This window comes from Choloepus didactylus, chromosome 2 (genome assembly GCF_015220235.1).
Source record: "Choloepus didactylus isolate mChoDid1 chromosome 2, mChoDid1.pri, whole genome shotgun sequence".
Lineage (NCBI taxonomy): Eukaryota > Metazoa > Chordata > Mammalia > Pilosa > Megalonychidae > Choloepus > Choloepus didactylus.
Window position 1 is genome coordinate 212,145,904 of NC_051308.1, and position 27,200 is coordinate 212,173,103.

General features: G+C 37.4%; 1 protein-coding gene across 3 annotated transcripts; it reads left to right on the forward strand.

The window, feature by feature from the left end:
- MEAF6 (MYST/Esa1 associated factor 6) lies at positions 1 to 26,850 on the forward strand. 3 transcript variants are annotated; one of them, XR_005215435.1, is made up of 8 exons: positions 1 to 147; positions 1,327 to 1,442; positions 8,112 to 8,199; positions 8,306 to 8,351; positions 19,179 to 19,371; positions 23,016 to 23,073; positions 23,686 to 23,719; positions 24,211 to 26,850. XR_005215435.1 is itself a non-coding variant. In XM_037827691.1 (8 exons), the coding sequence occupies exons 1-8, from the start codon at positions 58 to 60 to the stop codon at positions 24,217 to 24,219; spliced, it is 606 nt and encodes a 201-aa protein (XP_037683619.1). In that variant the 5' UTR covers positions 1 to 57; the 3' UTR covers positions 24,220 to 26,850. The 3 variants fall into 3 exon arrangements, 2 of the variants coding, with proteins under 2 accessions (XP_037683619.1, XP_037683620.1); XM_037827691.1 differs by lacking the exon at positions 23,016 to 23,073 and adding an exon at positions 22,881 to 22,910; XM_037827692.1 differs by lacking the exon at positions 23,016 to 23,073.
- Positions 26,851 to 27,200: the final 350 nt, after the last annotated feature.

The following is a 27,200-nucleotide window of genomic DNA, read 5'->3' on the forward strand; positions in this document are numbered from 1 at the left end:
GGCCGCGCGCAGAGACCGCCCCCAGCCGTGCGCCGCCGCCGCCCGCCTCAGCCCAACATGGCGATGCACAACAAGGCGGCGCCTCCGCAGATCCCGGACACCCGGCGGGAGCTGGCGGAGCTCGTGAAGCGGAAGCAGGAGCTAGCGGTGAGGGTGGAGGACCCGGGGCACCCAAGTTGGGGCTCCGCTCCTGCCCCCGCCTACAGAGCCTAGGCCGCCCGCGCCAGGCCGTTACTCCGGGGGCGCAGTGGTGGGCTGGGAGTCCAGCGGCCTGAGGCCGGGCTGCGCATTCCGTGACCCGCGGGTGGCTCTCCTTTCCGGTTGTGCGGTTCCGGAGCTGAGTGCCGGGGCCGGGCCTCGGGGCCCGGGGGCGGGGCGCGGGAGCCGGGAAGAGGAGGGAGGGTGTGGAGAAAGGAGGGGCGTGGAGGAAGGACGGCGCCTTTGGGGACGGGCGGGTTGTGTGTGTGAGCAGTAGAAAAGGCGAGTGTCTGTGAGCTTTGAAGGGTGGGAGTCGGCGGGCGTGTCCATGGGCTATGGGGGGTTCATATTTGCCCTTGGATTTGGGGGAGGTAGGGTAGGAGGCGGGTGTGGGAAGGGGATACTGTCTGGCCTTTGGAGGATGCTCGGGGGTTGTGTCCATTTTGGGACTAGGAGTAGATTCGTTGGATGGGGTATTGGACATCTAGAAGATGACAGGCCAAGGGAGAGGACTCAGTCTATGGAGTTTGCAGTTGTGACATGCACCCGGGGTCCTATGCACCTTGGAGGCTGATTTCCCTCCCCTCCCGCGTTTTGGTTTGGGCATCTGGGAGGCCAGTCTCACCTGAAGCTATCCTTCCAGGTTTCCATAGCAACTGGCAGCCCAATGCTGGCGGCCTTTCTGAGCCAGCCTGGAGGGGAGCGGATAGACTCAGAAAGGCTGCTCCCTCTTCCCTCTCCCTGGTGGCTAGACCTTTTGTGCGTGGCACTGGAGGCTGCCCACGTTCTACGTCCACCAGGGTCCATGACTTCCAGGGTTCTGTGATCCCGCTGAAATAATATGCAGAATTTTGCAGGTGTATACATTTTTTTTTTTTTTTTTTTTTTTTTACTGAGGACCGGCTCCTTACATTCTGTTCTATTCTCAAAGGGGTCATTATCCCCAAAATGTCGAGACTCGGCCTAGTCGGAAACAGCCTGCTGCTCTCCATTATCATCAGTCTCTCCACAAGGGTGGTTTAGTGTGCTTGAGCAGAGATCCATAAGTCTAATCTCTAGATTTCAGTTTGATCAGACAAAGTTTTCATTTAAAAAGCATTATCCATTTCCATATTTTTCATCTCCCAGGAAACATTGGCAAACTTGGAGAGACAGATCTATGCTTTTGAAGGGAGCTACCTGGAAGACACTCAGATGTATGGCAATATTATTCGCGGCTGGGATCGATATCTGACCAACCAAAAGTGAGTGTCAGAAGGCTGTCATGTTCCATAGTGTTCTGTGCTAATATTTGTGTCTGGGACTGTGTGTTTCTTTGGTAGCAACCTTATAGCCAGGGACTAGTAAAGTGGTGGCAGTGGAAAGAGGTTTGGGTTTATGGCACAGGGTTGTATGAGACTTAAATGAAATAACAGCATATGAAAACACCTTATACAAAAGTACTGCATTAGTGTTTTCCACATTTTAATCAGTCATGAGTTCCACCCTCACAGTTTTTGCCATACCTGTGAGCCAACTATGCCACTATTTACTTAATATTATTCTTTAAAACTTCTGAATTTTCAAATCTTTAGAAAAATTGAAGGAATAGTATATGAACACGATATTTACCTATGTTCACCAATTTTAACATTTTGCCACATTTGCTTTTTCTCTCTAATACATATAAAGATGCATCTATATCTATACTTTTTAAAATACATATATTTTATTTTGAAATAATTATGGATTCACAGGAATTTGCAAAAATATTAGAGGTCCTGTGTACCCTTCACCCAGTTTTCCCCAATGGTTGCGTTTTATGTAACTGAAGTACAGTATCATAACCAGGAAATTGACATTGGTACAAATATGTGTGTATAGTTCTGTGCCATTTTATCATGTGCAGATTCATTTAACCACCACAAATGAGATACAGAACTATATATGACCACAAAGATTGCCCTCGGGCTACCCCTTTATAGTCCTACCCACCACCTTCTGCTCCCAGCACTTTTTTTAGCTAAACCATTTGAAAGTTAGATGCAGATATCCTAACACCTTACCACTAAATATATCAGCATGCACCTCCTAAGAATAAGAACATTTCTCCTACCTAACCACAATTATCACACCTAGAAAGTTAATGTTACATTAATAGTATCAGCTAATATACACTTTTTTCAAATATCCCCGACTGTCAAAAAAATGCTTTGCTACTTTGTTTTGATTCAGGATCCAGTCAGTGTTTGCACTGCATTTGCTTGTTATGTTTCTTTAGTCTCTTTTAATTTAGGAGTGTCTCTCATTCTTTTTTGTTGTTGTTTATAACATTGTCTTGTAGAATGTACCCCATTCTGGATTTTTCTTTTTGTAGCCTCATGAAAGATTTGTATGTATATTTGCAACAATTCTACGTAGAATGTAGTGTTCCTCTTGTGTACCTATTTTTGTATCACTTTTGGTGCAACTAAGTTTGATTTCTCAGTTGTAAAAGTTCATTTTTTTCTCTTTGTAATTAACAAGTAATTTGGAGGGTTATACTTTTAGGTAGTGTAAATATACTACTCCCTCCATATTTTTATTCAGTAGTTTTGGTATTCATGGTTGACTTTTATCTTACTCAGTTATTATACTGGGGGTTGCCAAATGGTGATATTCTAATTTTATTCCTTTTTCATTTATTACTGGCATTCTGAAAGAAGAGCCTTCTCTCTCTATTTTTCCTCCCTTTCATTGTTCATTCTCTCTCCTTCTCTCTTCTCTCTGTGGACACATGGATTTTTTTTTAAAAATCAGTGTGTTGGGATCCAGTCGTCACCTTTTTTTTTTTTTTTTCTTTTTAGGATTCTTGAGGTTTATTTATTTTGCTAAATTTTAAAAATTGAAATATATACAGAAAAATGCACAAATCATAAATGTACACAGCTCAGTGACTTTTCACAAAGTGAATACATTCATCATTATTCCTTTTAGTTTGTCCCCAACATGGTCAGCAGGCACCTCTTCAAGCTGGTTCCTTTGTCCTTTTGACATGACACTATTAGTCTTTGAACACTTTCTTCTTTCTGGCCCAATAATATGTCCAATCTCACCATATCCTTCCCCTGACCAAGACTTGGTATCAGCCATTTCTCTAAGGAACCCTAGTTCTTTCTTCAGATTTTTAAAATTAAGTTTTTTTTTAACAGATACTCTTCAATAATCTGTGCTAGTCATTTTTAATAATAAGAATTAAAAATACATTTGTGAACCAACTAAAATAATCTCATGCCCCACAGTGGGGCATACACCACACTTTGGAAGACGTTGCTGTCTTTATAGACATCTAGCTTAAAGGTTGTTTTAGCCAATTCAAGTGGTAAATCCTCTCATTAATCCCCTGTTTAGTAAGATGTTGTATTCCTTTTTTTTTTTTTTTCCAAATGTGAAACAGTGTTCTGCTCCTCACACAAAATCAATATTTCTATCATATCCAACTACTGGATGCCAGAGTCTGATGAATCCCTTTTTTTTTTTTTTTTTTTTTTTTTAATATTCATTTTATTGAGATATATTCACATACCACACAGTCATATAAAACAAATCATACATTCGATTGTTCACAGTACTGTTACATAGTTGTACATTCATCACCAAAATCAATCCCCAACACCCTCATTACCACACGCACAAAAATAACCAGAATAATAATTAAAATGAAAAAGTGTGCTTCAGGTTTTAAAGCAGGGAAGGATAGTGAGGCATTTACCTTGGGCCCCAAATTTAAGGGCCACCAAAAAACTCAGGAAATAGTATTTGAATGCAAGGTTTTAAAAAATCAAAAGTAATGCAAAAAGTCCATGGTGAACAAAATATCAAAATTTCAAATACAGATAACATTGGTAATGGTGCCATGCCAAGCCATTTAAGAGCATGATGCAAAGGTAGAATATCAACAATACTAATTTTTTTTTTTTAGAGATAACAGTAAAAATAATGTTTATTGTTTATTTTCTGCTTACAACACAAATATATGCTCCTTGAATAAAATTTGGAAAACATATAAAAGTTTCAATGAGAAAAAGTAAAAATTACATATAACCCAACTTTTTAAAGTAACCAAATTTCTTATTATATTTCACTGATTTTTTTTTAAATCTTCATTTTATTGAGATATATTCACATACCACGCAGTCATACAAAACAAATCGTACTTTCGATTGTTTACAGTACCATTACATAGTTGTACATTCTGATGAATCCCTTTAATGATTAAAAGCTGAAATTTACCAAAATTCTCTCTTACTTTTCTTGCTCAGTTATCACACAGATTTACCCTTTTGTGTGTAATAATTATGATTTTTGAATTGAGGGCATATTCTGCTTCAATAGATGTCAGCTTTTCAGAGAGAAATCATAGAATTTTAGAGCCAGGAAGACTGAAGGGAGATTAGTTGCATGCATCTTGGAGTCAGGCTACCTTGGGTTTCACCCCCAGATGTACCATTTTCACTAGCTGTCAACTAGGGAGGCTTACTTAACCATTGCTGAGCCTTTTTCCTTCTTTGTGAAATGGGAATAATGTCACCTACATTCCTAAGAAATATGAGACAATGTGTATTAATTACTTAACAAAAATTCCAGTACATAGTAAGTACAGAATTATTGGTGACTCATTTTATTTTCTAATCTAAGTTGTTTTAGATAAGGAAAATGAGGCCCAGGGAGGTTAAATGGTATTAGGTGGAGACACAGCTACGTACTCTTAAATCTCAGGATAGCCTTCAAGTCTTCTGACTCCTAGTTCCTTATTTCATGTGTTCTATTACACAGCTTTCTCCTAGGGAATATAGTGCTGTCCAGTCATCATTTAGGCCTTGTCATCTTTGAGAATCATTGAGAACAAACACTGTAGAAGAAATTCTGTATTCATTTCAGTCTCAGCTCCTCAAATTTAACTCACAATTATTGATGCCTAGAATAAAGCTTTAGGCATTTAAAGATCATCCTTTGTTTAGGTAAATAAATTCCGTCCTGGTAATCTGTTTCATTCCATTCAGATTGATGTCACTAAAGAGTTAAGAATATAGGCTTGACCCCAACCAGCATATTCCTGAAAACCCTAAGGAGTACACTAGGTTCTGTCTAAAAAGTTTTCTTAGTAAGTTTATTTTTTCAGAAACTTAAGGCCTCATATTGATCCCATGCGGGGTAAGCCTTGAGGCCCAGAGGTACCCAGTCTCTCCAAGAACATCAACCAGTTACATGCCTCTACCCCATAAGGTCAATAACCCTTTACAGCATGAAGAAGTTAGAATGGTCATTGCCCAGATATCCCTGAAGATTGAGAGAAAGATCAAATGAGAGGGAGAAGATGTAACTGAGAAATTTGGACTTAACAAATGACTACAAATATTGATTCATTATATAGATGCTGCTTTCTAGTGTCTAGTGTTTTAGAATAGCCAGAAGGAAATACCTGAAATTGTCGAACTATAATTCAGTAGCCTTGATCTTTAATAATGATTGTATTAAAAAAAAAAAAAAGTCAGTTGCCCATGTTTGTGTGGATCTACTTCTGGATGTTTTGGTCTGTTCCACTGATCTATGTATCTATTTCTGACAATACTACACTGTCTTTGTTAACCTACCTCTATTGTAAGTCTTAAAATTGGGTAGAGTGCAATACTAGTGATCAATAAGAGGGAGTGGTAAGGGGTACGGAATGTTTGGGGTCTTCTTTTTTCTTTTTATTTCTTTTTCTGGAGTAATGCAAATGTTCTAAAGATGATCATGATAATGAATACACAAGTATATGATGATACTGTGAACCATTGATTGTATACTTTGGATGGTGTTCCAGTTTGCTAAAGCTTCAGTAATACAAAATACCAGAAATGAATTGGCTTTTATAAAGGGGATTTATTAGGTTACAAGTTTATAGTTCTAAGGCCATAAAAGTGTCCAAACTAAGGGATCAGCAAGAGGATTCCTTCACTGAAGAATGACCAGTGATGTCCAGAATGCCTCTGTCAGCTGGGAAGGCATGTAGCTTGTTGTCTGCTGTTCTTTTGCTCCTGGGTTCTGGTTTCAAAATGGCTTTCTCCAAAATGTTTTTGGGATTCTGTCTCTCTTAGCTTCTCTCATCTCTCTGCTTGGTTCTCCTGTGGCATTTTTCTCTAAGTGTCTGGGAGTCCTCTCTTAGCCTCTCAGGTGTGAACTCTGGGCTTCATCTCGTAGCTTGACATCTCCAAACATCCTTCTGTCTGCATCTCCCAGAGTCTCCAAACTTCTGGGACTGTGTGGGCTCAGCTCTTGTAAGGACTCCAGTGATCTAATTAAGACCCACCCTGAATGGGTGGGATCACACCTCCATGGAAGTAATCTTATCAAAAGTTCTCACCCACAGTTGGGTGGATCACGTTTCCATAGAAACAACCCAATCAAAAGGTCCCACCCATAATAAGTCTGCCCCTACAAGATTGCATTAAAGAGCATAGTCTTTCCTGGGGTACATAAAAGTTTCGAACTGGCACGGATGGATTATATGGTGTGTGAATGTATCTCAACAAAATTACATTTTAAAAAGAATATAGGCTTGAGCTGTTGGGGACAGTGATTAGTGACAACTTCGGAGTCCGAATGCAAGGTAGGATGGTGAAGTGTTACATTCCAATTAACATTTCTGAACCTTTCTAGCCTTCTTTTGTATTCTTCCCTCTTATTTTTCTTCCTAAAGCTTTCTTTTCTCTTCCCTTCTTTTGTGTTTCTTACCATGTGTACACGGGTCCATACCCACTACCGCTAACCCATTTCCTTCATCCATATCAGTGTGTTTGTTAGTTCTCAGCACCCCTCAGTCCTAACTTTATTTCTTTTTCTATTTACCCTTGCTCAGGAATGTGTCTATTTCTTTTTTCCTGACTGTAGGTTATAATCTGTCTGTATCCATCCCTCTCTCTTTCCCTCTTTTGTGTGTGTGTGTGTCTGTCTTTTTAGTTCTTCCTCCCTGTTTATTGTCTGAATCCCCCCACCTCTCCAGTTCAGGAGTATGTGTGACCATCTTCCTATTGTCCATTTCTCCCACTCCAGGCATATGTGTGTGGCTTTAGGTCTCCACTTCTCTGGGTATTTGTGTCTGTGTGTTATGTCCCTCTCAGTTTGGCAAGCTTGCTATACTTCTGGTAGTGTGTGTACGTATTCCTTTTGTATATATCAGTATAAATGTTTTATGTTTATTTCCCAGTTTGTTTTCATTTAATCTTCATCTGGCTTCTTCTTTGTTTTTTTAACCCTTTTTTCCTGCCCCTGCTCTTTTTCCTTGTTGCTTTTCCCCCTTTCTCTTTCCATTCTGTTAAGTGAGGTTTTATATTCCGTTCTTTTTTTAAAAAATTCAGTTTTATTGAGATATATCCACATACCATACAGTCATCTACAGTGTACAATCAGTTGTTCACAGCTCCATTGTATAGTTGTGTTTCATCACCTCAATCAATTTTTGAACATTTATTTGCATTACTCCAAAAAAAAAAAAAGAAGCAAAAAAGATCACCTGAAACATCCTATCCCTCCATCCCTCCCTATTTTTCAATTAATTTTTGTCCCCATTTTCCTCCTCATCTGTCCATACACTGGATAAAGGAAGTGTGAGCCACAAGGTTTTCACAATCACACAGTCAACACCATGTAATATACGTGGTTATATAGTCATCTTTAAGATATTCCCTGTTCTTAATTGTGAAAACAGAATAACTGAGTGTTTTATGTTATTCTCTAAGAAACAAATCTATCTGAAATTAACTCTCCCTTGCGAGTGGCCTTTAATTGTGGTGGCATTCCTGTATGGAACTTAGTAGGAAAAAAAAAGTTCCTCACACCTGTCCTGGGGCATCCCCAGCTTGAACTATAGACATAACTTGGTTCTTATAATGAGTTTCCTCTGTATGTTTTAGAAACTCCAATAGCAAAAATGACCGAAGAAACCGGAAGTTTAAGGAAGCTGAGCGGCTCTTCAGTAAATCCTCAGTTACTTCAGCAGCTGTAAGTGAAGCAGAGGGTGGAGGGGGATCTTTCTGTGACCCATTGTTGAGGACGACCTCAGTTCCATTTCTGTGATTTTCTAGTAACTGGTAGCTTTTTCTTTTAGGCAGTAAGTGCTTTGGCAGGAGTTCAGGACCAGCTCATTGAAAAGAGTAAGTTAATTTTTTTTACTTTTTTCATCAGTGTATTTTTAAGCTACCATAATCCCTATATTTAACTCCTATCTGACTGTGTATCTGAGGACTGCATCTGTTACATCCTGCCTCTTCTCTAGAAGTTAGACACCCTTTTGAGTATCCTAATCATGTCTGCTTTTTTTAGGAAGAAAATATCATGTCCTTTTGCCCCTTATTTCACACAGAGGTTGACTTTAGCTGCTCAAAGACACAAAGATATGTCCTCACTTCAGCCCTCATAAGTCTTATAAATTCTTAGGGAAGACCCTCCCTTCCAACTTTTTAAAAATAAAAATAAATAAAAATAAACTCTTATGGAAAATTTCTAACATACCTAATAAATCCCAAAGAATCCATTGCCCAACTTCAATAATTATTCTTAGGAAATTCTGTTCCTATAAATAGACTGTACCTATGTGTTCCTAACTATAAAATGGAGAGTCGATAGTATTTACTTTGGAGATTAATTGTATTGTTCTCTATATGTAAGCCATACAGTCTAGTTGTATTCTGATTTCTAGTGACAGGAAATTTCTAGTGATCTGCACATTTATCTTTCTGAGTCAGACTCTGTGCAGCTATATTGGACACTTTCTCAGTGCACTGGGGCACTTGCCTTTGTAACACGACCATGTACTTCTTTTAGAAGATATACCTTGTCGAGTAATCCATTCTTTTGTTTGCATTGGCGCAGTGATTTGAGGAAAAGGATTTTGGTAGTTTGGGAATTAGAAATACACAGTAACTTCTGTCATCTCTATGTACAGATTCCTACATCTGTAACTCCATCCCTAACCTCTTTCCTGAGTTTGTCATACATTTCCTTCTAGACTTTTCTATTCAGATGTTCAAACGCAAACATTTTGTCTAAAACCAAACTGTTCTATTTCCTTAAAAACATGTATGCCCAACTTTTCTGTTATGGTACTTCTGTTCTCCCTCATTCAAAACTTTGTAGGCATTTTCGATTCCTTTCTCCACAACCTAATCAATCATAACAAGTCATTTTCATTTCTCTTTCACTGTGGCTCTCAACTAAATCTTACTTCTTTTCAGTTACACTACCACTCCTAGAATGTAGCGCCTTATTTCCTGTGTAGAATAATGAGACTGCTTAAAGAACATCCTGGATCTCTCTCCTTTGAGTTGAGATGGAATGATTTTCTATTTGGGAGGGTATCCTTGTCTGACTCTGTTTTCATGAGAGCCTGTAATCCTGCCTCTGTCTCAGCTGATAGTTCAGCATATCACTCTGTACCTAAGTGCCCACATGGAATAGCTGCACCTAGGTTTTTGTAGGGAAGGAATTCTTAAAGTCACTGCTTTCAGATACGACAAACACTTATATGTTAAGGATTTTCTAAAGCACATGCAGGCTGTCCATTCCTCTAAAGTCATCCCCCTGTATTGAGCCACACCCCTGGAATGCATCGTGTTGGTATTCCTCAGTGTCCCCCATAAAGTTGCCTTTGCTGAATTAGACTTGTTCCTGTCAGATGTGTTTATTGTAAGAGGATGTTGCAGATATTTTTTATCATAGCTAATTATCCGCTCCTTTAGAAACAGTTGTTTGCCTTAACACCTGATTGGTTTTTACTGAAAATCTTGTAACTGACTCCCTCTTTATATGGGTGCTAAAATGCTTAAACTAACTTTGTGGTTCTCCTTTATCAAGTGAAATAGGAATTTATAACATGCATTTTGGGAATGAATTTTAGTGCTGCATCCAGCTTACTTTCCTCCTCTGTTTCTTTTTGCTTTACTTTTCTCATTTTAAATTTATTTTATTGGGTTTTATTATATGAATCTTGGTAAGCTGCCTTGAGTCCTTTTTGGAATAAAGCAGAATATATAGAATTACACACTGGAGTTCATTAAATCAGATGAGTCCCTTTAAAGTGATCTTCCTGCATTCCGTCTCATCTTTACACTACTACCACCTCCGTGCTGTTTTTTAAGATTTAATTTTTGTCTTGATTTTTTGCAGTTCACCATGATGTCTCTAATTATAGAATTCCTTTGTTATCTGGCTTTGGTTTTTTTTTTTTTTAATGTATTTTTTAATTGTGAACTTTAAAATGTATACATAACAATAATAACTTTCAAAGTACGATTTAACAAGTAGAGAACAAATTTCAAAAAATGTCAAGGGTCACAGTTCCACAACTCCAGCTTTTTGCATTATTGTAAAATATGATACATACAGAAAGGCGTTAACTTTCAATGTACAGCTCCACAAGCAATTATATAGGTAATTAAAAAAAATTTTATAGGCTACAGTTCCACAGTTTCATTTCTTCCCTTGTTATGCAATATAGGGTATATACCGAAAGGCGAAGACTTTCAAAGCACAATTCAACAAGTAGCTATAGAGCAAATTTCGAACGATGTTTATAGGTTACAGTTCCACCATGTCATTTACCTCCTTCTAGCTATTCAGACACCCCAGCATCTACAATATTTATATAGTTTCAGTACTCATAGACCTTTGTTAAATCTTATCTTGTTTGTTCTACCCCTTCCTCTCACTTAATCTCTTTCTCCATCTTCAGGGGTGTCTAGGCATTGACCACCCTAACGTGTTCATATTGAAAGGGGGTGTCAACAGTATGGGGAAGGAGGTTGCATCTGATTGTTGTTCTTAAAGAGGCTCTTGCCTCTGGGTTTTAGGAGTTGTCTGGCATAGGAACACTCTGGTGGATTTAAGTTTCTGAGAGATAAAACTTAGTGAGTGAATCTTTTATAGAAACTCAGGTAAGGACCTAGGTATTTGGGGAGTACTTTAAGGGCATGGCATACTGTGGCCATTTGGGATGTCTAGCTGGAGCTCGCGTAAGAGAAACCTCCAGGATAGCCTCTCGACTCTATTTGGGATCTCTCAGCCACTGTAACCTCAGCTTGTTACCTTTCTTTTTTTCCCCTTTTCTGGCTTTGTTTTTGTTGAACTTGAAACTGTGGTTTAGTATTTTTTTTTTTTTATCAGTTCTGAAAAATTCCCAGATATTTTCTCCAGATATTTATTTGCCCCATGTTCCCTCTCCTCTCTCCTTCTGGTACTCTGATTTAATGTATGTCTGGCCCGCTCATTGTATCTTTTATGTCTTTTACCATCTCTTCTATATCTTCTATTTTTTTGTCTCTTCATGCTGCATTCTGAAGAGGACTTTTCTGACCTATCTACCAGTTTGCTAATTCTCTTTTCACCTGTCTCTGATCTGCTGTTAAACCTTGTCAATTTAGAAACCTTTATTTTATTTTTAATTTCCAGAAACCTTTCTTTTTAAAAACGTTTGGTTATTGTATTTTTAATATCCAGAAACGATTTATTTCTTTTTAAAATCTGTGTAATTTTTTGTGATTTTTCTCTGCAATTATTTTTGAACCTTGTATTTTATTTCCTAAAGCATAGTAAACATAGTTGTTCTATAATCTTTGTCTAATTTCAGTCTCTGAAGCTCTTTAAAAGGGCCCGTTTCTGTTGTCTGTTGTTTCTGCTGGTTATTCCTCATAAAATCTATGTTGTTTCTGCTGGTTATTACTCGTAATATCTAGTTTCCCCTTGTGCTTGGTTCTCTTTGACTATGTACTATTCTTTGTACTTAAAAGTAATTGTAGGAATAATTTGAGGACTAAGATGAAGGTGCCTTCTTCCAGAGAAGGTTTATGTTTGTTTATGTCAGGTGTTTGGACCTCTTTAAACCAGGTTCTAGGCTTGAGGATCCCTGGAAGAAACAGGTGATTCAAACCAAGCTTTGTTTCCATGATAGGAATGATCTCCTTCTGCCTTGCACTTCTTTTCTTTCTATAGACTCCTTCCAATGTCCCAGAATTTCTGTATAGCAAATCTTGTGGAATGGGTTCTGTATTTCAGGGCCTTTGATCTCTGATTGCGATGAAGCAAACATTCTTTTCTCTTAGAATTTTGACTTTCATATTCTTAGATCTCAAGGATTTTGGAGTTTTGCACTTTTGACAGCTTGTTTTCAAATCACTCTGAAATTTTTTGTCAAAAATGCATTACTTTCTGCTTTTAAACCAGAATGATAGAGAAGATTAGCATGGTCCCCAGTGGGGGGATTTTATGCAGATTTGTGATGCAGTGTATATTTTGTAGAAAGAATAAAGCAAAAGAAAAACAAAACAGGTTGATTTTATCCAGTCACTACTGTTTTTTGGTCTTCTTTGAAGCTATCATCAAAACAAATCTCTCTTCAGCATTTCTATCATGCCAGTGGGTAAGTAAATGACAGCAATGAAACATTGTTCTGAATATCTGTCTCTCCTCTAAGCATTTTGGCTGGTTAGAAGTTATTGCTTTGACACTATTTAATATCATTCCTTTCTTTTAATAAGTAAAGTATCTTATTTGTGGATTTGTTAAAATTAATCTGACATTCTTTGCTCTAAAAATGAGTTGCTCATTTTCATGTAAATAAGATGGCAGCATCATAAGATTGATACACTTGTTGCTGACTTTGAAATGTAACCCACCCATTCTGTGATCATTCCTCTTCTGCTTCCATTAATCAAGGAAATTTATTCTCATTTTCTGGTCCCACTTTGTATTTTAATAATATCTGGTTTCCCAGTCTCCAATCTTTCTTATAAACCACTCGTGGCCTAATAATCTTAAAACACAAGTTTGTACAGAGAACTCAGTAAATATTCATTGTTTAATGTCACTCTTGTGTTCAGAAATTCTTAGTGGCTTCCCCTCCTTACATCCTGCTATCAGCAATTTGTTTAAAATTTGACTTGCATGTTCTTAGAACTCAAGGATATTAAGATCTGAACACTTAATATGTTCCAGACACTAAGCAAACACTTTACTTGTATTATCTCATTTAATCCTTAAAGCTGCTCCTTGAGCATGGATCTAGATTTTACGTTCCATGAAAGTAGAGAACTCTGCTGTTATCTGGGTAATACTGGCCTCATAAAATGAATTAAAAAGATCCCTCCTCTTCTGTTTTTTTTTTGGAAGTTTGAGGAGGATTGGTGTTAAATCTTTAAATGTTTGGTAGAATTCAGCAGTGAAGCATACAATCCTGGACTTTTCTGTTTTGGGAGATTTTTAATTACTGATTCAATCTCTTTACTTGTTGTAGGTCTGCTGAGATTTTGTATTTCTTCTTTCTTTAGATTAGGTAATTTGTATGTTTCAGGGAATTTTCTAATTCCTTATTATATGCCAGCAAATTAATTTGTTGGCATATAATTGTTCATAGTACGTCTTATAATTCTTTTTATTTCTGTAAGGTCAGTAGTTATTTATATCCCCTCTCCCTTTTTCTTTGTTAGCCTGGCTAAAGTTTGTCAATTTTATTGATCTTTTCAAAAAACCAACTTTTGATTCGTTGATTTTCTCTGTTTTACTGTTCTCTATTTCCTTTTTATTTCTGCTCTAATCTTTATTATTTCCTTCCTTTTTCTAACTTTGGGTACAATTTTTTCTTCTTGTTCTAGATTCTTTAGGTGTGAAGTTAGGTTATTTATTTATCTTTCTTTTTTAATGTAAACATTTAGAGCTATAAATTTCGCTCTGAGCACTGCCGTCATTGTATCCTGTAAGTTTTCGTATATTCTGTTTTTGTTTTTGTTCTGTTTTGTTTTCATCTCAAGATATTTCCTAATTTCCCTTGTGATTTCTTTTTTGACCATATATTTTTTTAAGCTGAAAAACCACATATCCCATATGTGGTTTTGTCCTCCTCTGTTGGTGAGTGTTCACATTATTTTCATTTTTTCCCAATATAAATAATGCCACAGGAAACTTCCTTATACATATGTGCTCTTTGGTAAAGGAATTTTTATTTTTTAAAAATTCTACTAGGGTAAATTTTGAACCTGCCCAAATGTAGGCATAATAAAATAGTGGTATTATTTTATATACCCATCACCCTGCCCCAAGAATCATCAATGCATGGCCAGTCCTATCAATGCCCTATCTACTGTCCTCCTACCCTCCCTGTTCTAGTTTGCTAATACTGCCAGAATGCAAAACACCAGAAATGGATTGGCTTTTATAAAGGGGATTTATTTGGTTACAGAGTTACTGTTTTAAGGCTATAAAGTGTCCATCAACAAAGGGTACCTTCACTGGAAAAAGGCCATTGGCATCCGGAAAACCTCTGTTAGCTGGGAAGGCATGTGGCTGGCGGCTGCTTCCTTGAAGGTTGTGTTTCAAGATGGCATTCTCCAAAATGTCTGAGTCAGCTTCCAATAGCCATCTTCAAAATGTCTGTCTCAGCCCCAGCTAGCTATGATCTCCTTCTGTCTAAGCTTATATAGTGTTCCAGTAAACTAAACAAGGCCCATGTTGAATGGGTGGGACCACGCCTCCATGGAAATTATCCAATCAGAGGTATCACCTACAGCTGGTGTGTCACATCTCCATGAACCAATAGGTTCCAACCCAATCCACACTAACACGTCTGCCCCCACAAGAATGCATTGAAGAATATGGCCTTTTCTGAGGGGTATAATATATACAAACTGGCATACCCCCCCATATCATTTTGAAGGAAACCTCAGACACCATACCATATATCTTTGTATACATGTGTACGGATTTGTATATATGTAACTGTGTAACCAAATAAACCCCCTTTTACAAAAACCAGTCCATTTCTGGCAGCATTAGCAAACTAGAACAACATGTTTCAGAGTGTATTTCTAAATGAAAGACTCTTAACACCATTAAAAACACAAAACTTTCTTAATGTCAAATATCTAGGCTGTGTTTAAATTCCCAGTTGTCTTATAAATATCCTAAATGAGTATTTTTTGCAGTTAAAAAAAATCAAGACCCAAATAAGGTCTTCTCAGTGGTGCTGGTTGATACGTCTTTTAAGTGTTTTTAATATGTAGGTTTATGCTTGCTTTCTTTATTTTCTCTCTTTTTTTCTCCTTGTTTTTTTTTTCTTTTTTAACAGCTTTATTGAGTTATAATTCACATACCATGCGATTCACCCATTTAAGGTGTACAATTCAGTGGTTCTTGCATCTATTCACAGATATATGCAACCATTGGCATCATCTATTTTAGAACTTTTTCATCATGTGAAAAAAGAACCCCTCCATACCCTTTAGCTGTTATCCTCCAACCCCCCCACCCCACCCCCTCCTTGTTTTTATTGATTGAAGAAATTGGATTGTTTGTCCTGTAGTTTCCCATAGTCTGAATTATACTGATCACTTCTTTCATGGTGCAGTTTACCATGTTCCTCTGTCCTCTCTATTTCCTGAATATTGGTATTTGAATCTAGAGGCTTGATCAGATTCTGGTTTGATTTTTTCTTTTTTCTTTTTTCTTTTTTTTTTTTGGCAAGAATTCTTCATGGGTGTTCCTCTATCAGGAGATACATAACATTTGGTCATCCCTGTTTGTGATGTTAGTAGTTTTTGATGCCCATTACCACCAGTCTCTGTGTAGATGTCTCTCCAGTGGTTCTAGTTGTCTGAAATTCATTCTCTAATGCATTCATTAGGAAGGGCACCTGAGAACAATATTACCCAGATTCTTGCATGTTCATAACAATTTGGCTGCAGCCTTTATACTTCTAAAATGATTTTGTTTTCTTTTATTTATAATTCCTACCTGCTTTCTTTCACCTAATTTCTAGGTTTTCTGATTTGTTTGTTTGTTTTTCATATCTGGTATCAATTTCTTAATTCGTTTTATTTCTTTTGAAATATCAGGCTTATAGGTTTACCTGTTTGGTGGAGTGTCTTTCTGGCATTTTTTGTAGAGATGTTATTCTCCGTTATTCTCATGTTAATCCCATTCTTTTCTTTTGCTAATTAAAACCATTTTTAACAGCTTTATTCAGAAATAATTAGCATACTGTAAAAAGTTCACTGATTTAAAGTATATAGTTCAGTGGGTTTTTGTATATTCATGGGCTTTGCATCCATCACCATAGGCTAATTTTTGAACGTTTTCATCCCCCCTAAAAGAAACTCTGGGCCTATTAGCAGTCACTCCCCTTCTCCTTCCCCCACCCCAGGCCTAGGTAACCACTAATCTACTTTATGTCTCTATTGATTTCCTCTTTTGGATGTCAAATAAATCGAATTATATAATATGTAGTCTTTTATGACTGGCTTCTTTTACTTAGCATGTTTTTAAGGTCCATCCATGTTGTCATATGTATCAGGAATTCTTTTCTTTTTATTACCAAATGATACTGCATTGTATGGATATACCACATTTTATTTACTCATCAATTGTTGCACATTTGGGTTGTTTTCACTTTTTGGTTATTATGAATAATACTGCTATCATCATTCATGTCTATTTTTTTTGTGGATTTGTGTTTTCTTTTGTTTTGGGCATATACCTAGAAGTGGAATTGTTGCATCATAGTGGAACAATAGTGTTCCAAAGTGGCTGCATCATTTTTTATTCCCACCAGCAAAGTATGAGAGTTCCAGTTTTTCCGTATTCTCACCAAAACTTGCATTTGTTTGTCTTTTTGAGTTTAGACATCCCAGTGGGTGTAAAGTGGTAGCTCATTGTGGTTTTGATTTGCATTTTCCTGATGTCTAATGATGTTGAGCATCTTCTCATGTGCTTATTAGCCATTTGTATATTTTCTTTGGAGAAATGTCCATTCAAATCCTGCCCAGTTTTTAATTTTGTGTGTGTATGTGTGCTTTTATTATTTAGTTGTAAGGGTCATTTATGTATTTGGGATACAAGTCCCTTAGCAGATATGTGATTTGCAAATATTTTCACCATTCTGTGGTTTGTCTTTTTACTTTCTTGGTGGTGTCATTTGCAGCACAAAAGTTTTTAATTTTAATGTTGTCCGGTTTATCTATTTTTAAAATCACTTATGCTTTTGTTATCATATCTAAGAAACAATTTCCTAACCCATGTAGATTTTTGATCCATTTTTACTTAATTTTGTGTATGGTATGAGGTAGGGGTCCTCCTCCTTTCTTTTGCATGTGCATATCCAGTTGTCCCAACACCATTTGTTGAAAGCCTATTCTTTTCCCTTGCCATTGTCTTGGATCCTTCAAAAATCAATTGACTCTAAAAGTGAGGGCTTATTTCTAGACTCTCAATTCCATTGTATTGATCTATAATGTCCATTAATCTATATATGTAGTACCTTGTGATATGTTTTGAAGTTCTTTTCATAATTTTTATATGAAGTCAGTTTTTTTGAACTTTAGAATTCTCGTCAGGATTGGTCAGTGTATTAGTTAGGGTTCTCTAGGGAAACAGAATCAATGAGAGGTGACTCTGACTGTCAAATTTGTAAAAGTGACTCATGCAACTGTGGGTATGAGTCCAAATTCTGTAGAGCAGTCAGCAAACTGTCAACTCCAAGGAAGGTGTCCGATGAACTCCTCAGGAAACGAGCCGGCAACTTCGACAAACTTCTCAGGAAATGAACTGGGATCTTCGACGAACGTGTTCGATGAACTCCTCAGGAAACAAACCGGCAACTTCGACGAACTCCTCAGGAAACACTTCACTGGGCAGCCAAAGAAGAAGAAGGTCCTCTATCTGTGTGGCTTATAAGTCTTCAACTGATTAATTGGATTAAATCCAGCCAATTGCATTCTCTCATTGTGGAAGACCTGCCCTTTGGTGAGTCATCAGTCACAGCTGCAGTCAATTGACTGATGATTTAATAAACCAGCCTGTTGGTTTATTAACCAGCCACAAACATCCTCATAGCAATTGTTAGACCAGTGTTTGCTTGACCAGACAGCTGGGTACTATCACTTGGCCAAGTTGACACATGAACCTAACCATCACAGTCAGTATAGTTTTTCTAGCTTCATAGCTCTAGAGCTCCATCTTCTGTTGCCTTCCTGAAGTGTTAAAAAATAGTCTCATCATTTCTAAGATCTGGCTTTGTTTGTTTTTCTCATGTGCTTTTATTTGGGCTGTCTTTTTCCTTTATTTCTCTTATTCATGTGCTGCCCAATTTGGAATCTCTTTCCAGCAGTTTCTAATACAAAGACATAAAAAGAAGAAAACTGGTCCCTGATCCTGCTGCCTATGTAGATCCTTTTGACAATTTGTAGAAACATAATGAGTATACTTAGGAACCTTCAACAGTTCAGAAAAATGAAAGTCTTCCACTGTCCTTATCTATTAAGAATTGCAAGAAATTCCTTTCAGGGGAAAAAAAAAAGTATGCATTTACCAAAATACTTTTAATTATATTCTTAAAAGTATGTATGTGTACAAGTTGTTCGTGACCTTGTTTATCTAAGGATGTTTTAAAATTGGGAATAGGTGTCAACTGAAGAGTATTTTTACTGTTTTTTAAAAGATTTTTAAGCCTATTTAGAATAATTCAGGGAATGGGGCTCTTTTGTCCTCTTGGGTCCCTTTTTCGTGATGGAAAGATAGGCTTACTATATGGTTTGGGGTAGGAACCAGGGCCAGCTATAGGCAGTTTTTCCAAAGTCATCTCTCACGTCCTGGAGACCAATCTAATGTTTTCAGTAAGCTTTTAGTATGTTTGTTAATCTCTTTAGTGTATTCTGCATTTAAATAACCTTTATGCAGTGAGGTTGTCCTGTTTGAATACTTCTATCTCCCAGCTGTCCTGAGATCTGTTGCCCCTGTTTACACTGTTTCAGGTTACGTGCCTTTCAGGAACTCTGATAACTTTGATGTTCTGACTGTATCGTTTCTGTCAATTAAAATCTGTGGTCCTTGAAGATAGGGAATAATCCTATATATTAGTGCTCAGAATATCTTTCCTAACAGACAGATTGCCTGAGGAGTACTGATGATGCCTTTTGGGGACTTGTTTTTATTCCCTCCAGGGGAACCAGGAAGTGGGACTGAAAGTGATACTTCTCCAGACTTCCACAATCAGGAAAATGAGCCCAGCCAGGAGGACCCTGAGGATCTGGATGGAGCTGTGCAGGGAGTGAAACCTCAGAAAGCTGCTTCTTCCACTTCCTCAGGGAGTCATCACAGCAGCCATAAAAAAAGAAAGAATAAAAACCGACACAGGTCAGTGGCAGTGATACCACCCCCCAGAGCTCCCATGACCATTGCTGTAAAGTGACTTTCCTAGAATAAAAACTCTTCAGGATTGTTACAAAGTCTTTCTGTTGCTGATGAGAAGAAATTCCTTGGGTCCCTGTGAAATCGGCTGATTTTCCCTCTAAAGGAAGAATTGGTGGGCATTAGAGTAACTGCTCAGGAGGACTCCAGGGCATCCTTCTCTCTTTCCATAGTAGGAGAATTTTATTCCAGCAAAACTTTATTCAGTGTGGTGAGTTTGGAATCCTTTTAGATGAGAAAAAGGGAATAGAAACTGAATCTGTGTGGTAGTATTTGAAAAATGCCACTAATGCATGTTGGGAAGCTGCCAAGTGGGATAAATTTTTTTTTGCTTATAATTCTGATCCCTGCCTACTCTTATTCTGCTATGGATGGAGAGAACTGACCTAACATGCCGTTTTTCCTTTTTAAATAGATATTTTTGATTGTGGTTTCTCTATTTCTCTATAATATGCTGACTTCGGATATTGAGGAGCAATGTAAAGTCTATAAAATATGAGTGCCTTCCTAGATAACATTTGTCCACCATGTTTTTTTTGCAGTGTGTAATGAGATAGGAATGACAGCAGTGGACAGAGGGGTCAGATATCACCCAGAGAGGATATTAGTTTTCACTCTGCTTGGGGTTTGTATGGTAATGCTGGGACCTTTTACCTAAGACAATTGGAAATCATGCAGGTGTGCTCAGGGAGAGTCTTGCATAGTTTCTTGCACTGGCCTCAGACCTTCTGGAAGGCATGGAAACCAGGTATCAGTAGGCTGGCTTTTGTCTCACTCCTTTTGAAAGCCTGCATGCTGAGGAGGTGAAAGGGGGCATGCAAGAAATGGAGGGGTTCCCTGTCCTCTAGTTTGCTTCTGAATTGGGTTGCTTTATAAACCTGTAGAATAGTCCTTTGTGCACCCGAGACGTGAGAATTGTTGGCTTTGTAGGCATGGCACTTGGGCATAATGTGGATTTAACTCTGAGTGGTTTGAACCTTTTGGTATCAATTGATTAATTCTTTAAAAGTTTTTCTTGTTTATGGTAGTGTTCTTTATACTGCAGAAACAGTCAATATTTCCTCCAGATAGTACTTTTTAACATTTTTCTGCAAATCAAAAGTCACCATGCTAATCTCATAACTAGTAAGAAATAGTAAAATTATGTGTCTTTTTTTTGGGGGGGGTAGGGCTACTGGTTATTTGATTATTGTAATAGGACTGATGCTAGCTTATCACAAACAGCATAGAACCATATTCTTAAAATTATTAAAATGTTTTTCAAGATAATTAACATCTCATACTCTGCATTGCTTTTATTAAATTAACTTCAGTGTCATTTTAAAGTAATTATTTCCTTATTTCAGAGTGTCTAGTATACAGGAATTTATCGGAAAAGTTTCTGGGACATCTTCTCCATTACTATACCATACTCTCTAGCTAGCTATTGTTTGTTTCAGGCAATACCTCATAATCATTAATAACTTGATCAATTGATGACTGACAAGAGAATTAGAGAGGCATTAGTAGTAACTTTCTTCTTGTAGATTTTTAGTAAATTTCCATAGGAACAGTACTTCTTCCTACCCTTTCCTCTCCTGGCTGCAGGAGCTAACACCTTCCAGAAGAATCTCAGGATTTATAAAGATCTTTGGTGTTAATTATTACTTTCTAAAGTAGTGTTTCCTGTTTGGAAAGCAGGATCCTGGTTTTTACAGCTGTCCTTTTGTCTTTTCCCAGGTTTGGTATCTGGCTGGTCTCCTCCCTTGGTTTTAGGCACTCACCTGCCCTAAGAGAAGAGAGCAAAGCTGATTTGCCTTCTTTCTAGGGAAGACAGATTCCAGGGGCTGCCCAAGTCGCCAGTTAGGGTTCTTGGATTCCTGCCTGCTTTAGTCAGGAATTGCTCCTGGCCCAGACCCCTCGCCCCTGACCTATGATTGGGTGTGGGGTGGGGGCATGAGCCCTTTTCTATATGTATTTGTAAATTTGCACCCAGTATCAATAACTTGTTTCTCCTCCAGCGTGCCACACCTCATATAGTCAGATAAAATCAGTAATAGATTATTCCAACAAATGTTCAAGGGCCTACTGTGTGCCAGGCACTGTTTAGTGGTGAACGAAGCAAAATGGAAATAAATATGGTACTTTAGCAAAAAGAATAACTTTTGATTTTGCCCTCTTCAGAAATGTGAACAGTAATCATTGTTTAGCATTCATAAATGAACACAGTGTTTTGAATTCTTATCTTTTACAAGATACCTGAACAATAAGTAAGTTCCAATGTCCTGAAAGAAAAAAGTTGAAATAGTGATTTAAGGTTGTTCTTACCAGGATTTTACTACTATACCAAACCCTAGAATTCTTCTAGGTAGTTTGAAATTTTGATTAGCTAGGTATACTCTTTTGATTTAGTGAACAAAGTTAGGTTAGACTGAAAGTGAAATATTTGATAATTCCTGCTTTGTATACCTATCAAATACTCTTTCTTAAATATCTGAAATGATAACTGTTGCATAAGGAATATTGAAATTAAGCTTTCTTCCAGCTTTACTTATGCAAAGGTTGGCTAGGAGGAAAATGCAGCCGTTTGCATATTGTTTTCCCACCTGTCTACAGTCTGAAAGGCGTAGGAGCTGGCTAAGGGATTGGTGTCCTGCTCCAGGTTCATGTTTGATTTGGAGGTCTGCCCAGACCGTGGTCTGCTAGCAGGGATGGCACAGAATGGCCTCCTCCTCTCCACTATTCCTGTTCAGATCCCTGAGGCTTGGGGTGCTTGTGGATGTCAACTTCCTTTTGTTTTAATAGGGGCCCTGCAGGTGTTGGTGTTCCTTAATTATAGTCCTGACATAAACAGCTAACTGCCATCACCAATTCAGAGGGCAGAGGAATATGGTTCTTCAGTTTCTGGAACAAGACTACCACTGAAGTTTACTCTTTCAACCCTTGGCTTCTAGGATGAATGCTGTAGAAAGGGAGCACTTGTTCCCTGGACACCTTTAGAACATATACCCTAAGTAAAAAGTTGCACAATGTTTTCTCTTTTTTTAAAGTTCATGTCATCTTTTGTTTTGAATAGAATATTATGCTCAGTTGTATTGTCTTCAAAGCTCCTTTCATTACATGACTAAACTCTTCTCTCTGTTTCTTCTAATGCCCTAATTATATTTTTTCATTCACTGAAATATTTTAAAAGTTCTAACTTTGACTCTGGCAGCTAATAAAAGGACTTCAGGAATCTGTAATTTTCTAATGAAATAACCTTCACGTTCATGGTCTATTTTGATATGAAATCCATTAAGGAAAGAGAATCTCCTGACCACGAACTCTTTGGTGCTTTGATGTTTGCAACTTTATAGCTTATGATTCTTAAAGCTGATTTTATTTCTACAAATCTTGCTAGGGTGGCTAATCGACTAATTTATTCAATTAGTATATTAATTTCTGTTGCTTTCTTCCTTTCAAATGCTGCCCCTCAGCCCGTCTGGCATGTTTGATTATGACTTTGAGTAAGTTTAATTTGAATTAGTATTTGTGCTGTGTTGTTAAGTGTGTAGACACAAATATGCCTTTTTGAGACCTTTCTAACCCATAGTTTATCTGTTTAATTGTAGGTATGTATATTAGGTTAGGCTGGGAAGTTTTTTTTAAAAACAGAAAAACGTGATGGAGGTAACATTTTATTTAATAACTTAAGCAAAATTAAGTAAACTTCACTTTTATGCATTTTAATTTCTTTTCAAATAGACAATCTTTACTTTAATTCATATTTAAATTGATTTTCTGGCTTTGCTTCATAAGGAGATTAATAGTTTAAGATATTTTGCTTTGGAAAGACTTAAAAATTGAAATTCGTTTAATTTCTTTTGTGTTTCATGTCCAGAAATACAAACTCCTAGTCTCTTTCCTGATTTAATCACCCTGTGTCTCAGTGATATCGTTACAGAGCTAACACATTAACATAGAGCATGCCCTCTTAATCCAATCTTTTTAACATGTAATTTTGGAATAATTTTTAGAATTTACATGGCTTTCATAACTGTTGTATGTTTCTTTTCGAGTCATCTAAGTTTGCCTGGTGGCAAGAGTATCTGCTCTTGTTTTTAAACTGATACTTGCTTAATAATATCTGAGTAAACAACTAAATATGACATAGCCTAATGAAGAATGTGGATTTTACTTAACCATATAGTCTTTGTTATAGCTTGTGCCCTATGCAGTAGCTGATTCTTGGACCCTTTTTCTGTAAATTAAAATGCAAATATCTTTTATCTTTCCTAACAGGATTGATCTGAAGTTAAACAAAAAACCACGAGCTGTAAGTATCAGCCTGGCCATTTCAGAGAGTCTGGCAGTTTTGTAGATGATGAGAAAAATTTATTCCAGTCTTTAGGCTTGAGTGCTCCTAATCTGGGTCTGGCATCACAATTCTAGTTTTAAAGTCTAGGATGTCTATCTGGATACACTTTATTTACTTTTCATGGTTTGAAGAGAGAAAAAGGTTACACAAGTTTTCATTAAAGAAAAATCCCCTTCAATTTAAACAACAAAAGCATTAATACTAAATTTTTTTCTTCTTTAAACTGGTGGGCTCTGGTGGTCTAATAAGGGAAGAATTGATGTTTCAGTCTCTTTGGGACTCAGAAGACAGGTCATTTTCAGATGTGAAGTACTGTAAATTCTACTGAAGTAGAATCTTTGGCTATAGAACAATCCCCTAGTAGAGTTGTTTATGAGATTTTTTTTTTCTTAGATTCAAACCACTGTTCTACTGAAAGTAAATTGGGACTTTTATGTTTCTCTTTTTAGGACTATTAGAAGACTCATTAGCACAGAAGCTTCCAGGCTGTAGAGCCCTGCTTCCCTTGTCCGACCTCACAAAGATAAACATCCCTCTCCTGAGTGCGTGGCTGTCCACATCTGCTTTCCCAGACCCAGTGCCTGTGACTCTAAGTAGTTGGTTCTGAAATGTGATGACAAAAATCATTTGTTAGACCACATCAGATCATTTACTTTGTGTCATTTTTAGTAACAGAACTGCAGGAAGACCAAGACATGGTTATAATCCCAGCAAGTTGCTAACTGGGCATTTCTCCCTTGTTGGAATGGATGCCTCCCTGCAAACCTGTTGGCATCAGCTTCATCTGTGATACCTGTCAAGAAATGGTCTCTGGTTTTGTTTTATGCCGAAAGTAGAATCACAAGTCGCATTGCATTACCGATGAAGGCTGTAAATATCTGGTATTTTCTTATTTTGCTTTGTGTTTTATTATTTTTCTATTGTTTTTATCATCTTATTTTCTTTGGGGACTTTTTGTAATGCAGTTGTACAGCTCATACCTTCCTGCTGACATATCTGAGAATCTTATTTTGTGCAGTTGCCAGTGTTCTCAACTGAAGATACTCTGGGTTACCAGAAATAAAATGGGGAACTTGCTATTTTGTGTTTTTGCATGGGAATGGCAAAGAGTGTTTATTTAATAATTACCTATCTTAAATCTTTTCTGGTTTGGAAGCAGTTTCGTGTTCAAGGAACAGGAATAGCTGAAAAACATGAGTTTGAATCAGCTCTTTTAAAGTAGATATTTTTATTCTTTGTATAAATAAAATTTCACAGGCTTTGACTTCTCATGCTTTACTTTTAAACTTGAGATTATTTTTCCATCTATTTTATTTATTCATATCATGCCTTATGGAAATTTCTTTTTCTATCATTTCTTTCATTGCTGGTTTTTACCTGATTAGATACTGCTCTAAAAATCACTAAGACATATAGAAAAGCTCAAAACTGAACCAAAAACTGTTATGTCCAGAGCTGCTGAGCAGCATGAAAGATAGCATCAGCAAGAGCCCGTGATGCCTGACTGATCTCCCTCCCTTCCTGGGGTCGACGGGCCGAGGAACCTGCTGATACTTGTTCCATACCTCTAGAGCAGTGGTGATGCCCTTCGGCTGCATGTTAGAATCACCCGGGAAGCTTAAAATACTGATGCCTGGGTCCCATTCCCAGTGACTGTGACTGGGGCACAGTCTAGGCACTGGGATTTCCTTTTAAAGTTTTCCCTGGATTCTGGTAAGAGGCCGAGTTGAGAACCAATATATTAGGTGGCTGGATGATTTGACCTAAATCCTATGTTGTGAATTAGTCTAAGGGATAAGATTTTACTTTATTTAATAATAGCCCATATCCTAGTCAGAAAAAAATATGTTCCATTTGTGATAATATTGGTAGAGCCAAATATGGATGGCAGTCTATTATCAAAACAAGTCTACCTTGTCAGATGTGCAAAAACTTCCATTCTTGTTCTTAAGCTTATTTTTATTTTTTGACTCTCTGGCTATTTAGATGTGTTTGGCTATGTCTCTGGTAGCAGAACTCCAATGTCAGAGTTTTTGAAGAAATAGTTTCTTATATTTAGATTGTTCTTAAAAAAAAAAAAAGCAATGGAAACTAGAAATATTCTGTATCCTTCTTTGTTAGTTTGTCTCTTTTTTGGGAGAGAGATGGGGTATGTGCAGTGTCTGAAATTCTTAGGAATGCACAGAGCAAACCATGAAATATTTCTGACTCTCATAGTTTGCATTTGAAAGAGATGTGGTAGTAGTATTCTTAAAAAAGATGTATCATTTATTGATGAGTGTACTTGTATATTTATACAACACTGTGGATAGAGATAATCATGGTTAGAGACAGGCTGCTTGCTTGATGCTTAGTCTCTCTATAAAGTTGAATCATTGATTAGGGGACTCTTGATTTTTTTTAAGTTGGCCAGGTATACTAGAGTTGGTCAAGTCCTGAGGTATTGCTTTAGAAAAAGGCAACAAGGGACCCCTGCCTACCATGCTTTTGATATTTGTAACTTCTTTGATTGTAAACTACATTTGCTTGACTGTAAAAGAGGATGAGGTAATGACTTTGATCAAGATATCACCAGTCCAGAGGACCCGTGTTTGCATGGAGGGAGACATTAATTTAGGCGGCAGTTCCCTTGCAGCACCCATCTGTAGCGTGTGGTAGGGATAGTTTGCTTGGTGGCCTGCATCCTTCCATCCTCGCAGCCCATTAGTGCTCACTGAACTGGAATGTCTGCCAAGACCAGAGAAGGTGCTTCCTTCTGGGCATGATGCTGTCACTGGTTTGGTTTGGTTCAGTTTGGTACAGTAGTTTGCTTCAGATCTTAGGGAAAGAAAAATTGATTTAAACAACTAGAGCCGAATCCCAAGAAGCTGATTCCCATGGTATGTCTTCCCTCCTCCCTTTTCCTGTAATCCAGAGGGACAGAGGAGGAAATGGGAGGACTGAGGGGTGACATACCTGTTTTCTTCTGCCTTCTGGGTAAATTTGTTTTTCTGTACATTAGCCTTCTCATCTCTAAGAAGTCTTGGCAGACTTCTGCTCCCTTTGGTAGTTGTAAGACATAAAAAAAAAAAAAAAAAAAAAAAAAAAAAGTAGGCACTTTGTAGTTACCTTTAATAATCTTTTATGGGGAGAATGTGCCTGTGCAGAGCTTCATGGGGAGTCCCAAGGATACTCTTCCATGGGGCTGAGGAAACAGTTTATTCTATTTAGTTTTTTTAGTTTGTTTTTTTTAGAGAAGTTATAGATTAACATAAAAATCATGCAGAAAATACAGAGTTCCCATATTAACTCCCCCCTATTATTAGCAACTTGCATTAGTGTGTTATGTTGGTTATAATTGATCGAATATTATTGTAATTGTACTATTAACTATAGTCCATGGTTTATATTGTGGTTTACTTTGTGTTGTACAGTCCTGTGGCTTTTTTTCATTTTTTAT

What these genes read in the sequence shown, in the direction of transcription:
- MEAF6 (XM_037827691.1), top strand. Translation starts at nt 58, where the DNA reads ATGGCGATGCACAACAAGGCGGCGCCTCCGCAGATCCCGGACACCCGG. An exon ending in AGCGGAAGCAGGAGCTAGCG is followed by an intron (nt 148 to 1,326) that starts GTGAGGGTGGAG and finishes TTCATCTCCCAG; the next exon opens with GAAACATTGGCAAACTTGGA. An exon ending in GGACCAGCTCATTGAAAAGA is followed by an intron (nt 8,352 to 19,178) that starts GTAAGTTAATTT and finishes TATTCCCTCCAG; the next exon opens with GGGAACCAGGAAGTGGGACT.